The sequence below is a fragment of the Dipodomys ordii genome, unplaced genomic scaffold (assembly GCF_000151885.1).
Source record: "Dipodomys ordii isolate 6190 unplaced genomic scaffold, Dord_2.0 Scaffold111, whole genome shotgun sequence".
Classification (NCBI taxonomy): domain Eukaryota; kingdom Metazoa; phylum Chordata; class Mammalia; order Rodentia; family Heteromyidae; genus Dipodomys; species Dipodomys ordii.
Genome location: NW_012267327.1, coordinates 7,144,116 through 7,160,631, shown reverse-complemented (window position 1 = coordinate 7,160,631; position 16,516 = coordinate 7,144,116). Strand labels below are relative to the sequence as shown.

Below are 16,516 nucleotides of genomic sequence, written 5' to 3'. Positions count from 1 at the left end.
TCCTATCCGGGCGAGACTGAGAGGGGCCGCTGTTGCCGTGGTAACTGGGAGAACGCGCGCCGCCTGCGCAAAGCCTCTTGGGAGATGTGGTTCGGCGGCGTCAGACACCTGCCGTCCCTGTAGGTTGAAGAACTACAACTCCCAGTGCTCCTGCAAAGAACTCCGGCCGAGGAGCCGCGGTTGTGGCAAGTTCCGCCGAGGTACGGGCCTGAACCTAGAAAATGCTGTTGGCGCCCCAGGAAAGGTACACCTCAAAGAAGAAGATGGAGCTGAGTCGCTGGAAGCGGCTCACAAGGCCTTTCAATCCCAAGGTGATCCCAGATCGGAGCTTTGGGGGGCAGAGACTGGCACCCGACGCTGCCCAGCCCGAAGCCAGCCGCGGGCCCTCCGCTGCTTCCTCCCTCTTCCCCCAGGGGCATCCTTACCTGGCCTTTACTGCCCCAATTCTACATTGCTTCCAGGAAAGTGATGTCAGGACTTCTATTGTAAGAGCCGGGTACCCCACGGCTTTGGTGGGCAGCATTATGGAAGAATGGCTTATCTTTTCAAACCAAGAGGTGTGCAGTGCCCATCAGCGCCAATGTTAGGAAACTTCTCCCATAAATATTTGCCTGCCTGTCTGCCTAATTTGTCCAATCTGTCTGTCTCTGTCTCTCTCGTAAATCTGAGATCACTAATATTTAGAGTGAGATAAGTGCATTGAATGTTCTGCCTATATCCCAACTCCATCATCTTTACATCTTTACATATTTTAAGTATTTACATATTTAATATGAACTCATGGATCCCCGTGGATATTGAATATATCACTGCGTGATTCCTATGGGAATGTTTAAATTCTACCAACATTAAAAAATAGATCCCCTTTCTATCTGTTACCTCTTTGGTTACACTTAATTCCTGAAGACAAAAAAGAAAAAGCCACTAATAACCCAATTTTAACTGAAGCATACATAAGTGACATGCAGAATCACAGTCACATGGTGTGAGTACCTTTTTACAAGTAAAAATGAATGAGAGTACTAAAATGGGAGAGGCTTCTTTGCTTTTTTTCCCTTCCTCTTTCATTTCCAGTGCAGTTTCACCACCTGTTAACACCCTTCAGTTACATTTTCCTAAAACAACAAAAACTTTATTGGTTTGTGGCCCTTTGTGAGGACCTCAGGCAAGTATGCTTGTGGCTTGTCCTAAATATAGCAACTAAGTGCACTGAACTTATTCCACTTAGTGAATACCTTGTCCCAGATACTAGAGGGTACGGACTAGAACATTGTGGAGACTTGGAAACTGAGGAAGCTTTTACCAAAGTATCAATTACATAACAGATGGGATCCTAATATCTTTGAATATAGACTTGATGATAAAATATTTTTTAATGTAGGATAATTTCTTAGGACTCCAAAAAGAGTGAGCTTTTTTCTTTTTGTAAATAGTGCTAATTGTTATTTTTAGAAGTTTTTTTTAGAAAGCAAAACCAGATAGCTCCTTAAAGATCAGCGCACTCTTTGTTGCAGTGTCAAAACTATTCATTGGTTCAGCTGTACTAATCAGTAGGGTCCTTTGAGGCTGAAGTGTTAGGAAAGTGAAAGAGTATTATTTTTTTTCCCCACCTCCATGTGTCAGTATACAAGTTTAGATCTCTCCTGATTTAAAAAACCCATCTGAATATTTAGCAAAGCAAATACCTCCATTTGTTAAGCAATTAAGTAGAGAGAATTTCTGCAAGCTTCTGAGAGTTTTAGGGGGTAGAAAAAAAAGTCATCCTAATTGTCTGATTTTTTTAGTTCAATTAATAGCTGACTGATCTGGGTGGAAATTAATTTGTTTTCTACCTCATTTTCTTTTTGGTACTGTCCCAATGTTTGGTTCTGTGCACCAAACCATATCTACAATATAGCTAAAATAGGAACGCCTGTGGCTACAGTCTAATCCTGAAAAGAGGGAAAAGAGGAATACACCTTTCTCTATGCAGGAAATTACTTGGATAGCATGGCTTGTTTGGGATTCTTTCCCCTGCCCCCCAATCGTCCGGCTTGAACTCAGCACAAGGCTAATGCTCTACCACTTGATCCACAGCACCACTTCTGGTTTTCTGAGTGGTTTATTGGAGATAAACCACTTTTCCTGCTGGGTTTTCCTGCTGGGGCTGGCTTTGACCCTCGATCCTCAGATCTCACCCTCCTAAGTAGCTAGATTACAGGCGTGAGCACCAGTACCCCGCTTTTGTTTGACGAGTTTTGTATCTAGCATTTAAAAAACGTTTTATTTTTTTATTTATTTGGTTGGTCATGGGGCCTGAACCCTGGGTTTGGGCACTCTTCAGCTAAAGTTAGCATCCTACCTACCAGTTGAGCCACAGTGCCACTTCTGGCTTTTTCTGCTTTTGTGATACTGAGGAATTGAACCCAGGGCCTCATGCAAGGGAAGCACTCTACCACTGAGCCACCTTCCCAGCCCTCTAGCACTTTTAAATCTTGACTTGAAACCCTGGTGAGCTTTAAATAAAACACTGATGCCTGGGCCCTACTCCAGACCAATTAAAGTACAATTTCAGGTAAGCTTAGACATAAAATAGAAACAATGTCCAAGAGAAAGTTTTGTCTGTTTCTTCCTGTACTGTGATTTCTGTGTTCTTTTATTGCAAATCAGTGCTGAACTTCCTTATGAAATGGTCTTAGGAAAGAAGAAAGAATAATTTTCCCCTGCATGCATTAATCAGAAGGATAGATTAAATGGCAAAGTTTAGGAAGATGATGCTATGTATTAATATTGTGTATATATTTTCTGCAGCCCGCTTTTGACCCTGACAATGTGGAACACTGGATGAAGGTAAGGGTATTTCAAAATTAAGATAGAAAGGAAAATCAGAGTCAGGCTGATGGATGAAAAAGAAGTGCTGACAGCTCTCCAATACACTTTGCAGTTTTTATCGCCATGAGATTATGTATGTTGCCTCAGTGTTACACTTCTTAATATTTTTTCATTGTTTTTTGGCTTTTCTCAAATCATTTAATATGAATGAAAAAAAAACAAGTGTGTAGATCCATTATTTTCAATGCTATGAGTCTTACATGAGGAGGATTAAAGTATCAGGGAAGCAGTCAGTGGATAAAAGAGTGGTAGTCTTCAGATGCTAGAAAGACTGTACTATACTTACTCTGATACAAGGACCAGTGAGAAAAAGATATATGTGCATCACAAGAATTGTCTAATGTCTACAGAAATCCAAAACTGGAGTGAGCATTTTCTGTCACTGGCCGTATTCAAATGGACTATTAAATACCTTTTAGCACTAAGCTAATAATATATTTGAGCATTCCAGAGGTGTTTGGGCTAGGTAAACTCTGAGATCTCTTTCAGTCCTGAAATGTATATATTTCTCTCTCTCTCTCTCTTTTTTTTTTTTTTTTGCCAGTCATGGGGCCTGAACTCTGGGCCTGGGCGCTGTCCCTCAGCTCTTCAGCTCAAGGCTAGTGCTCTACCACTGGAGCCACAGCACCACTTCCGGCTTTTTCTGCTTATGTGGTGCTGAGGAATCGAACCCAGGGCCTCGTGCATGCGAGGCAAGCACTCTACCACTAAGCCACCTTCCCAGCCCTGAAATGTATATTTTTGAGTCCAGATATGTTAAAAGTGCCTTTAAACCACTTCTGGAGCATGCCTCTTGGGTGTCAATTTTGCAACCTGTTATAGTTCATTCATTGCATAGTTTCAAGTCATGCAACATTTTCCTAAGAAAATATACTTCTACCTAAGGAAAGATATATTATTATTACTTATCTAAATTGGCAAGCATTATAATTACTATAAAAGCTAGGTCTGATATAGTAATTATTAGACAATTATTCATTTGTGTGGGGTGTGTGTGTGTGTGTGTGTGTGTGTGTGTGTGTGTGTGTGTGTGTGTGCTTGAACTCATGGTGAACTCATGGACCTGGGCACTGTCCCTGAGATTTATTTTGCTCAAGACTATTGCTCTACCACTTGAGCCATAGCTCCATTTTTGTTGTTTGTGTGTGTGTGTGTGTGTGTGTGTGTGTGTGTGTTTGGTGGGTTTCTTTTTTTTAAGTGGTTGATTTGAGATAAGTGTCTCAGAGACTTTCTTGCCCAGGCTGGCTTTGAACCTCAGATCTCAGCCTCCTAAGCAGATATGAGCCCCCAGCACCTGGCTCCATTTGTCTGTTATTTATTAAGTGTGTACTAAGTACTAGCACGCTATTTAGAACACTAGAGATAAAAGCAGGACACAGGGAAAGTACAGTCCTCTCCCTTCAAGAGTTTATAGTTTATAGTTCAGTGGGGCATAAATAATTTATTGAAAGCTGATAGAATTAAAGATAGAATGGAAGCATGTAGTAGGCAGCATTAATGTAGACAAGGCCAAAGAAGGCCTCTAGGATAGTACAGAAGGCCTGACTCAGAAGACAACCAAAATAGATCCACATGACATATGCTGGTCTTGAGAAGAGTACTCAATATCTAGTAATTCCAGGTTGTTCAGTACTGTTAAGTATCATACTGGGGCCCTGTGGAGTTATAGTAACTAGCTATGGACTAAGTTACTATAGATTTGAAGAGTTTACAGAAACAGGAAGATAAAATTCTGCTCTGTCTTGTCTATAGTACTTTCTTCTAGCTACTTGATTCAGACATTTATCATTTCTTTTTTAAAAATTTTCTAAAGCTCCTTCAGTGGCTTTATCTTCATTATGCTCTCAAATCTTCCATCTTGAAAAAAATCAATTAGTTCTGATTTGACCCGATGTTCTTTCTAATTGATGAATGATTTTATTTTCTTATATAATGTCTTCAGACATGTAATCTGGACCTTATTATTCTCTGTTGCCCAGAATTATTTTTCTTCAGTTTTTATTTATTAGTTCATTCAACCCCCAGTACCACCCCCACAAAGCATCTATTTTCTTTCAGTTTCCATTCCATAGAAACTGTTGTTTTAAATGACTCCCTGACTGAATCTTTTTCTTCTATAAACCTTCTCCATTTTCTTTTTTGCGGCTCTGTTTTCTCCTGCTTCCCCTACTATCTCTCTGTTCTCTTCTCCATCTTCTTTCAGGATTTTGTTTCCTAATATATCCCAACTCTGGATGTACTCTAAACAATGAGAACCTTGGGCCAGATCCCTTCCAGTCCACTCAGCTATTCTTTGAAAAAAGGCTAAGAGGATGGTGCATGGAAAGGAAAATTGAGAAGGGCTGTCTTCAATAAAGGACCTAGCTGACGTAGGTAATCATCATTTTTCATGGTACCAAAAATTGCCCATTTAGATTGATTCAGGCTTGAGGTTTTTATTGTGAAAGGAACAGGAATTTGAGAATAATGTAAGATAGCAGCTAGACATCCATACTGAGTGGGAACAGAGGGGAGTCCTCTACAAGATTCATAGATTCAGAAGACAAAATAACGCATAGTGACTGGAAGACTTTGTTAAGTCCAACATTAGTGATGCAGCGTAAGGATTGAAACAAGGAGATGGATACAAGATAGATGTTGGAATGGAAGCAATAGAGTTTAAATTGAGGGATGAAAAACGTCTGCATATCATCCAGGTGACTTGTCAGTGGATTCCTAAAGTGAAATTGTAGGGAAGGCTGTTGGATTACGATTAAGGAAATCTTCAGGGGTGTTGAAATCCCTTAGAATCAGGCACATGCTTGGCTGGTACTGATCACAACAGTTCATGATGTAAATTTGTTTCATCTTGATTTGAGAGACCAATTCATCTTGTTCCTGCATAATCTGCTTCTTTATTAAACTTTCTAAACATTCTGAGAACTCTGTACTCTATACATGAGCTTAGGGTGATTCTGTGTATCATTAGATGAAACTAAATTCCAGATGGGCATTTAAGGTCTTCCATTAGTCAAACTATAATATCTACTTATATGAAATAGTATTAATGCCCTGTGTGACTCCTCCTCCCAGGCCAATCTCCTCTATCAAATAGATGCTTCCTTTCTTTGGATGCATGCTGGTTTCTCAGTCTACAGAACCTGTCTTTTTCTAGAGGGAAGTACGCATCCTTCCCTACAGCTCAGCTTGAGATCCCCTTCATTGAACGATCCTCCTTACCTACCTTAATCACTTAATCCCATCCTATTTCCCTTGGAGTTCTTTGGCATCTGTGTATACATTTATTCATGAAGCATTAAGCACTTGTTGTTTTTTTTTTTTGCTTATGTGACTATATTCACATGAAAGTATGTGAAGAAATATTTTGTATCTCTTGGTCTTTTGTATCTCTTGGCCACTTTTGTGGCCTCTGTTTTTGCTGTCTGGTGATATGAGCAGCACATATCAGATCATAATATCGTTACTGAATAATGAACTTTGGAAAGTGATTGGTTTTCTAAGTCTCACTTGCTTTAGAACTAATTGTACTTGAGTTGCTTATAGCTCACATGGCAATAAGCAACTAAAAACACATTCTGTGTGTGTGTGTGTGTGTGTGTGTGTATGTCCCAGTCCATCTTGGGGCTTGAACTCAGGGCCTGGGCACTATCCTGAGATATTTTTGCCTTGAGCAAAGTCACAGTTCTACTTTTAGCTTTTTCTTCTACCTGGGCTGGCTTCAAACACGATCATCAGATCTCATCCTCATGAGTAGCTAGGATTACAGGTGTGAGTCACCAGTGCCAGGGTAAAATATACTTTTTAAGAACAAATTTTCAGTCCTGTTGGGGAAGTAGGAATAGGCAAGCAGAGACTTCCTTGGTGCTGGGCAGGTAGTGGTGATGTTGAACGGAGGCCCTGCCTGGATTTTACTCCACTGAGCTCATGGAAGACTCACACTCTTTGCAGAGCCAGCTTGTGTGCTCTGACTGCGGCTGCATGGTCACCGAGGGGACCCTAACCACTACCTATACTGATGAAGGCAACCTCCGAGAAATAACATATTCTCAAAGGAAAATGAGCAAATTAGTTGCAGCCAACAACAAGGTCTTCACCGAGTGAGAGACCTTTGTCCAGTCCTTTAGATACCACCAACGTTTGAGGACACAGCAATTGCCAATTACCAAAAGGCATACAGGCACTCTGGCATCTGTGCTGCTGGGCTGCAGAAAAAGGAGGTGTTGGTGGGCTGCTGTGTTTTAATCACCTCCCGGCAGCATGACTGGCCCCTTACCATGAGAACCATTTGCACCCTGTTATATGCAGACCTGAATATGTTTTCCGGCACCTACATGCAGATAGTAGAGCTTCTGAGGTTAGATGTGCCATCTCTGTGCTTGGCAGACTTGGTGAAGACATACTGCAGCAGCTTCATCTATGCCAGCCAAATATGTGGAAGACAAAGACAAGATGCTGTCTCGAACACTGCAGCTGGGAGAGCTGGCCAATGAAACATGGCTGGTGACCGGTTGGCATCCTTTGCCTATCATCACTGCAGCTGCTTTTCTAGCATGGCAGTCTCTGCAGCCTTCACATTGGCTAATGTGTTCCCTTGCCCCATTTTGTAAACTGGCAAATGTGGGCCTGCCCTACCCTGCTGCTTCCCGCTTGCAGGAACTGCTGGCCGTGCTGCTGCAGATGGCTGAGCAGCTGGCCTGGTTGCAGATTCTGAAACTTGACAAGCTATCTGTGGTTAAGCACATTGATGACCTTCTCCAACACCAAAACCTGCTAATCTGCGTGGCCTTTCGAGATGGGACAGCAGAAGTGGAGTCCCAGGAGGAGCTTCAGGGACAAGGGCAAGAACAGGAAGAAGTGGGGGACAATTCCTTAGATGTGCCCAAAGGGAAGCGACCAGCCAGTCCTGCCCTTCTCCCACCCTGCATGTTGAAGCCCCCAAAACGGATCCATAGCACATCCCCTGTCTCCACAGTGACTGGAGATGAAAACATTTCTGTTAGTGAGATAGAGCAATACTTGCGGACCCCTCAGGAAGTAAGGGACTTTCAGAGAGCTCAAGCTGCTAGCTAGGCTGCCATGGGTATCCTTAACCCTCCTTGATGCTCTCCAGTTGGGGGTACTTTGTCTTGTTCAGAGCAGCATGATAATAGGCCTGTCATGGCACAGGAAGTAAGTGTATGTGGCCTTGAATATTGTCTTGTTTGAAGGAACCAAGGGGGTCCAGTCAGCTGGTCCTGAGGTCCTGGAGTAGGAGCTGGGAGGAACAAGTTACAAATGTTTTGCATTCTGTGGGGTGGCTTTTCCCCTAAAACTCTTATGGAAAATGCCAGACTCTCTCCTGCCTCAGTTTGAATTCTTCACTGATCTTGTGCAGCAGCTGGCATTCCCAGTGGTACCAACCTTCAGAGAAGTAGTAGCTGGGGAAATCTTGAGTCCGTGTCCATACTAGGCACCACACATGTGGTGCTATATGATCCTCTTATCTCATTAAGAAATGACTGTGGGTGGATTGCAGCTATAACTCAAAGAGCTTTGCAAAACTTTATTAAAACGAGAAGCATCTTCTAGAAAACATTCTATTGTATAAAACCCAAGCTTAAAAAAAAAGAACAAATTTTGTTTGTTTTGGCCGGTCATGGGGCCTGGGCACCGTCCCTCAGCTCTTCAGCTCAAGGCTAGTGCTCTAGCACTCGAGCCATAGCGCCATTTCTGGCTTTTTCTGCTTATGTGGTGCTGAGGAATTGAACTCAGGGCCTCATGCATGCAAGGCAAGCACTCTACCACTGAACCAACTTTCCAGCCCAAAAGAACAAATTTTTACATTCCCTTTTCTCTTAATGACCATGACAAAGCTGGAACTAGCCTTCAGTTAGGACTTGATGAAAGAATAAAATGTTGACACAGTTACTGTAATACATTTTGACAGTAGAGTCAGCAGATTTCCTAACATGTGGAAGAAGGGAAGATGGGAGAAAGGGAGAAAGATGAAAGGGGGAAAGAACGAGAGAACAACTTACGATTGAGAAAAAAGACCACAGGTTTCCTTCTGAAGGATTAAAACAAAGGCACTACCTAATTTGCAGGACTAGGGGCTCTGATCATATGAGAAAACAAGTTTATGGGGAGGGAAAATGCCAGAGGCTTAGTTGTAATTAAGTGTTTTCTGTATTAAGCTGATAAATCAAGATTTCAAGATCATTTTCCCCACCTTCACAATTCCCTTTTCCTATCTTGTGGATTTAGTTATGTTATTTCTAAATTCTCGTGGTTGCATGAGGACATTCTAAATGACTACTTGGACAGTGATTGCTTCTTTAAATTATTATTGAAACTGTACTTAGCTAATATATGATGGGAGGTTCCTCTCAGGAGTAGTAATTTGAGAAATTGCTATTCACTCTCTGATTCATACTCCTATGCAAATCCTAGTGGCAAGAAAACTAATAAAATATCCACACTTCAGGATCTCATTGCTAATGATCTAAACATATGTTATCTAAAACTTAAATAACTTAATCATAAACATTGCAAAAAACCTGTTATAACTTAGTGAAATATCATAATTAATTTGGTACTACCTGTGAAAGTAAAAAATAATTTGGTGTTGACTTCCCTCAAAACATGAGAAAAATGAAAAGAAAATGAAAGAAGCTTAGTAGTTGTTCAAAAGTCAGATTATTGAATAGGAAAAACACCCTGTAATCCTCACCAAGGTTTTTTATCATCTTAATGATTTTTTTCTCTCCTACTAAAGAGAGTGAAGAAAGCCTCAGAGTTTGCAGTTTCAAATGCATTTTGTGCCAGAAATTCTGATTTACCAGGAAGGTTTTGGAGCCAAATGATGGATTTGGAAACATCTGAGCAAATAAAGGAGTATGATGAAGTCTATACAGAAGGTAAGGGGATTTTTTCCTGTGATGTTAGCTGTTCTTAAGGCACAGTTCATAGTGCATTTCAAAGTATAGAATAGAAGCTTTTCTTATTTTTCTTGTTTTTAATTTTTGCTACTTTCTACATTTCCTGAACCTAAAGACCTACCTACATCTAGAGGCTGTAGAAGTAGTTAATTGATAGGGGTTGTATGAGATATGTCTTTAGCACATGTGGTGGCATGTTAATTTGATCTGATATTATGCTGATAATGTGACCTTTTATTTGTTAGGAAGAAACTCCAAAACTAGATTATTTCTACCTCACCCACAAACCTCTAGTTCATTGCTTTAGAATTTAGTATTTTAGTTACTGATTATCTGAGGAACTCTACCATTTAGAGAGTCAAAGGATCTAGAAGAACCAGCCAAGAAGACAATGAAGGAGAAACTACTGAGGGAATCACAGTAGGATATTCTGCAAGCCAGCTCCTATTTGGATTATTTACATTGCTGACAATTTTGTTTCGTCATTTATTCAACACATTTTTACTTAGTTCTTACTGTATACTATTTACTATTTTATGGACTGGAGGTACTGGATATGCACAGCAGTCAAGGCCCTTTCATGGAATATGCATTCTAGGTGGAGTTTAAAGAAAATGAAAAACAAATAGTCACGAATCATTCAAGTTTAGATCTGAATAGCAAGAATTCGGCTGAGCAGTGATTGAGGAAAGAGCTCTCAGAGGGAAAGGGGACATCAGACCTTATGTATGGAAAAACTTGCTCTCCATGAAGAACCAAAGGAAGATGCTGGAGGCTGCCACTTCACAGCAGACATAAGCTGGAGGGAGTCAACAGGAGATGTATCACATAGGGCATTATAAGAATCAGAATTTAGATTTTAGAAGTACAACAGCACATTAAAAACTATATGTGTGTATATACATATATATGTATATATGAAGATTGGCTTATGGGGAGAAAATAAGAGGAAAAAGGAACCAATTGGAGGCTATTGCAGGGGTCTAGATGAGCAGTGCTGGCACTTGGTCTCAGGTAGTTAGTTAAGTGGTGGTGGTCCTGGAGATAAACAAAGGGCCTTAATGCCCTGAATATAAATATTTCCCATTTTCCTCCCTGCCAACAGGATGTGTATCCCTAGAAGTTCAAAAGGTGTTTTGTTTTTTTTTAAATGTTTACTTACCCCCATTTCTTAGGCTTTCGGGACCATGAACCTCTCTATCCTGAAATAACCTATTTCAAGATACATTCCGAAAAACTAGTGACCCACACAGGATGTACTATATGGACAGTTTATGGTTTTCATTCATTTTTTCTGCTCTCATCAATTATGTTAATACTCTGCCATAACTTATGAGGAACATTCTTTGATGTATGTCATGTAGCCTGTACATCTGTCCTCTGACCCATCTGAAAGGGTTATTATAGTTTAACCTCCAAAAGAAATTTCCTTTCTTTGTTCTTATAGTCAGACTACTTCATAGTAAAACCTTACTTATTAGTGAATGACAATTACTAACCAAAGTATTTTATTATACACCTAAATGTTTTAATTACTGTATATAAGATTTGTTAAATAATTAACTTCCCCCTTTCTCTACCTTCCTCTGCAAGCCAGTAGTATTTGTTGCTAGGGTATTTGTAGTACTTAGTTCTCCTACAGTAGTCACCCCTTATTCCTAGGGGATATTTTCAAAGACAAACCCTCCAGTAGGTGCCTGAAGCCACAGATAGTATAAAACCCTATATAGACTTTTTCATACTTACATACCTATGATTAAGTTTAATTTATAAATGTGGCACAATCTAAGTGATTAACATTTAAAAATAGAACAGTTATACCTATATTCTATAGTAAAAAGGTATGTGCATGTGGTCTCTTTCTCTGAAAATGTTTTACAGTACTATACTTATCTTCTTTTAATAATGTGGGATGATACAGTGCGCACATGAGATTGGAAGCAAGATGAACAATAGCATTAGGCTGCGTTACCTAAGGGCCACTTGCACACAAGCACTGCAATATCATGATGGTCCATCTGATAAATAAGATGACAACTGGTGACTCACAGGCAGGTAGTGTGTCCAGTGAGGATACACTGGGATACAAAGGGATCATTCACATCCTAAGTGAGATGGAGCAGAAAAGCATAGGATTTTGTCATGCTGCTCAGAAGAGTGTACAATTTAAAACATGGGTTACTTTTGGAAATTTCCATTTAAGATATTTGGGCCTCAGTTGACCACATGTAACAAATCACAGCTAGGGGCAACTGTGACACTCTAATTTTGTTTTTCTTCTATTTTGTCTATATTAAATGCTTTGTGGCATCAGTTAATATATGGAAAAACCCCATGCTCTAAGAGCTGCGATATAGTGACATCAATAGTGATGAAGGTAATTCTAAAATAGATGTATCTCTTCCTTAAAATCACTATGCCCTACACATAAGAGCTATTTGATAATGATAAAAAGGAAGCTAATCCTCCATTTCAACGCTTACTATACTCTCCCTCCCTCATTCCTTTCTAGACACCTTGGCTTCATTGATATTCTTCTAACAATCTAGTATTTGGAAACAGTTTGCCGCCTTTGCATCTAGTTTCCCAGTTCCTGGCATAATATTTCTTGCTGTATTCAGATGGCGCTTTTTTTTTTTTACCTTTTTTACTCTTTTGCTCAAAATTCTCAGGCTTCTTTGACCATCCAAATCAAAACACTCAGCCAGACATCAGTGGCTCACACCTATAATCCTAGCTACTCAGGAGGCTGAGATCTGAGGATTGCAGTAAGAAGCTAGCTGGGACAGGAAAGTCCATCAAACTCTTATCTCCAATTAATCACAGAAAAAGCCAGAAATGGTGGTGTGGCTCAAGTGGTAGAGAGCTAGCCTTGAGTAAAAGGAGCTCAGGGACAGTGCCCAGGCCCAGAGTTCAAGCCCAGGACTGGCAAAAAAAAAACAAAACCTACAACTCCAGCCACAATTTCCTGTGCTCCTTTTCTTTTTCTCTTCTTGGTTTTTCTCTTATTTATTTATTGCCTGTCATCCCCAATAAGAACATAAGTATCACAGTGGTAAGGTTTACTTTTCTCGTTTTGTTCACTGCTATTTTACTAGCATCTACAACAGTAGTTGACATGATAGATGCCCAAGTAGTATTGAATGAATGAAAGCTGTGAATAAAGAAAGGCTCTGAAATATTTGAAAGATTTTTTTTTTGTTTTATCGATAGCTCAGGAGATGGTCAGTAACTGGTTAGATACCAAACTTAAACAAGAATTAGCAAGCGACGGAGAAGGAGATGCGGCACACACAATGTCCAGTATCACTCCTACGCCCGAAGCCAATGACTATTTGAAATATGACAAGTTTGATGGTAAGACACCATCTGATTTTTGTAAGTTTAAACATTCAATGAATATGCCTCAGAAGACTTTTAAATTGTTTTGAGTAGTAAATAATCATTGGACTTTGTTTTGCTTTATTAATGGCTTTAGTTTTTCTTTATGCTACATCCTCAGTAAATTCCTGATGTTTTATAATATTAAAGTATTCTACTATTGGTAACTTCTACTTCAATAATAGCAATTAAAAATACCTCTTGTCCAAATACCATTGAACGACCACTTTGGTAGAGACTACATTTAAGCATTCATAAATCATTTAAAAATTACAAAATGCTTTTTGTATCTTTATTAGTTTTCCCTTATAATGGAGGTCATTAGTTTTCTAAGTTTTTCCATTTTATGAAATCTGAATAGTTGAATAAGAGTCTCTCCAGTGCACTCCAGAGTCCGAAGTTTTTGTTTTCTGAATATAGGATGCAGCTTCACATGCATGAGTCAGATACCTTAGTGAGTCAATCTAATAGCAGTATTTCCCTTATTTTGGGACACTGCAAAATCTCCAGCTAAGGTAATCATGAAGTCATGAGCTCTGAAAGAAGAACCTCTTATTATCACCTGGTGTGATGTTCCCTTCTTACTCACCAAGGTAGAAATCCTTAATATGTAATTGGATCTCCGTCTGACACCTCCCAGGATAGAGAGCCTGTGTTCTGGGAGGGCCCATGGAGCCATTGCAAGGCTCAAAGCTTTATAGAATTCCCTCGTAGGAAAATTAGATTGTTCCCCCTCATTATTGAGGGAAACTATTTGAAACTATTGTCTTTTTCTCTCAAAAGCAATCTTTATATTTTGTGTGAATGATAATCATATGTCTAAATGCTCATGTATTTCATGTTTCTAGATCAAATAGCATCAGTACTCTCAAGAATTCTTTATACCATATGGTTTCTGGATCTTATCCTGGTTTCTGCCCTCTGGATATTTTCTAATTTTTTAATATCATTATTAAAGTGGGGTATTTCAGTATTTTTATATTTGTCTAAAGTAACTTTATAGTGGGCTGGGAAGGTGGCTCAGTGATAGAGCGCTTGCCTTGCATGCATGAGGCCCTGGGTTCGATTCCTCAGCACCACATAAGAAAAAAGAAAAAAGCCGGAAGTGGCGCTGTGGCTCAAGTGGTAGAGTGCTAGCCTTGAGCTGAAGAGCTGAGGGTCAGCGCCCAGGCCCAGAGTTCAGGCCTCACGACCCTACCCAAAAAAAATAGTAAACAACCCAAGCCGGGCACTGGTGGCTCATGCCTGTAATCCGAGCTACTCAGGAGGCTGAGATCTGAGGATCGCCGTTCAAAGCCAGCCCCGGCAGGAGAGACCGTGAGACTCCTATCTCCAGTAAACCACCAGAAAACCGGAAGTGGCGCTGTAGCTCAAGTGGTAGAGCACTCACCTTGAGCTGAAGAGCTGAGGGACAGCACCCAGGCCCAGAGTTCAAGCCCCATGACCGACAAAAAAAAAAAAAAAGAATAGTAACCAAAAGAGCTAGAGAGGCTATACTGATAGAGGAAAAAAATATACCTTAAGGTAAGTAATTGTGTTTAGAGACAAATAGTAAAGTTTAAAATGATAATTAAAAAAACACCTTAAATCCATGAAAGAACATAACAAGTAAAGGAGCCCAAAATAGATGAATTTAAAGCTGACAAAATTGAGGGACAAAATAGGCAATCAGCAATAACAGGTAGAGACTTCAATACCCTACCATAATGTATAGAATAACAACAACAGAAGAAGGATGATATTCAGTACTAATCATTAGAGAAATTCAAATTAAAAAGATAGTAAGTTACCACCAAATATCCACTAAAATGGCTTAAATTTGAAAAACAAATTATGCCGTTCCTTGGTGAAGATGTGGAGGAACTGGAACACTTCCACATTGTTAATGGTAATGAAAAATTATACAGCTGTGACCAAAAGTTTGATAGATTCCTAATAAACATATATATTGCATTGAGTTTGCAAGCATTTTTCAAGCAGAAGAAAACCTATGTTCATACAAAGGCTTGTACATCAATGTTCATAACAACTTTACTTTTAATAACCCAAATCTGGAAACACTCAAATATCCATGGACAAATTAATTAATTATCAAATTGTGATATATCTATATAGTGGAATACCGTATTACTCAGCAGTAAAAAACAGTATACTATCAACATGTATAAAAATAGATAAATCTCCAAACTAGTTAGGCACATAATGTATGATTTGATCTAGACACTGCAAACTATAGTGACAGAAGCAAGTCTCTGCTTACTTGGAACAGTGCAGAGGGCCTGAAAGAGGAAGAGATTACAGCTTAGCATGGGAACACTTGGAGAATTGACAGATATAGGCTCATTATCTTGATTACGGTGATGGTTTTATGGCATCCATATTTTAAATATATGTAATTTGTCATGTGTCAATTATACAGTTATACCACTATAAACATATTTTTAGAAGTAGAATTCTCAAGGTTGTAATATCTTCTAGATTTGACTGTGGACTAGTCTTTCTCTTGGGTGAGAACAGTTCCTGATGAGTGGAGCTTTTTCCTCTTATTTGAAGATAGAGATGGCTACACTCATTCAATTGGCTTCCTTCAATATTGATCTCTTCATTGAACATACACAGCTTTTTATTTTCATGATTTCTTATATAAATATGAAAATTATACTAAAATTAGCCTGGTTTTGTTTTTAATTCCCTTTCTTGTTGTTCTCTTACCTCCAGATCTATATGGCTATTTGGAGGAAGAAGAGGAAAGTACTACTGTTCAAAAATTTATAGACCATCTGCTCCATAAAGAAGTGGTGGATTCTGGGACATTGGAAGATCTTGGAATGAAGGAAAACCAAGACAAGAAGCAGCAGAAGGATCCTCGTCTTACCATGGAGATGAGACATAAGCAGGTGGGAGGGAAAAACAAAATTAAAATGGATAACAGGAAGCAGTCTTTGTGTAACACATTTAATAAGCTTAAATAAAGACTTAGGCTTTATTATGAAAAAGGATGCCATCTGTGGTTTGGTTAGGAAGAATAAAAATAAAATATAAGAACTTCAGAAGAAAAAAATAATTCCCATAAACTGAGGGTAGGAAACAATTTAAGAAGTAAACAAAATTAGAATAATTGATTTTGACCAATAGAGCACTGAACTAAACTTTATTAGTTTCAGTGTGGCACTTCCTGTTATAAATATGCAGATTGTATTTGCTTGAATTTGGTTTTTGAATTGTGACATTAATATATTATCATGAATATTCTGGTAAATATTATAAGGATCATTCTTTTCTAGACAACTGAAATTCTCTCATTTTGCGATTATAATTTGAAAAGGAGGACAGATCTGAATTAAATC

The 16,516-nt window shown here is 39.3% G+C and overlaps 1 protein-coding gene and 1 pseudogene across 2 annotated transcripts in view; both read left to right on the top strand.

The window, feature by feature from the left end:
• Nucleotides 1-190: 190 nt before the first annotated feature.
• Nucleotides 191-16,516, top strand: part of Kiaa1407 (KIAA1407 ortholog) — a 69,404-nt gene continuing 53,078 nt past the window's right edge. For both annotated transcript variants that reach the window (XR_001175539.1, XM_013028591.1), the window contains exons 1-5: nucleotides 191-311; nucleotides 2,791-2,829; nucleotides 9,626-9,767; nucleotides 13,002-13,145; nucleotides 15,888-16,066. Coding sequence is in view for 1 of the 2 variants with exons in the window: in XM_013028591.1 (XP_012884045.1) it covers nucleotides 222-311; nucleotides 2,791-2,829; nucleotides 9,626-9,767; nucleotides 13,002-13,145; nucleotides 15,888-16,066 (594 nt within the window). In the remaining variant the exon portion in view is untranslated. The remainder of the gene's footprint in view (nucleotides 312-2,790; nucleotides 2,830-9,625; nucleotides 9,768-13,001; nucleotides 13,146-15,887; nucleotides 16,067-16,516) is intronic.
• On the top strand, nucleotides 5,514-8,053 carry LOC105994866 (annotated as a pseudogene).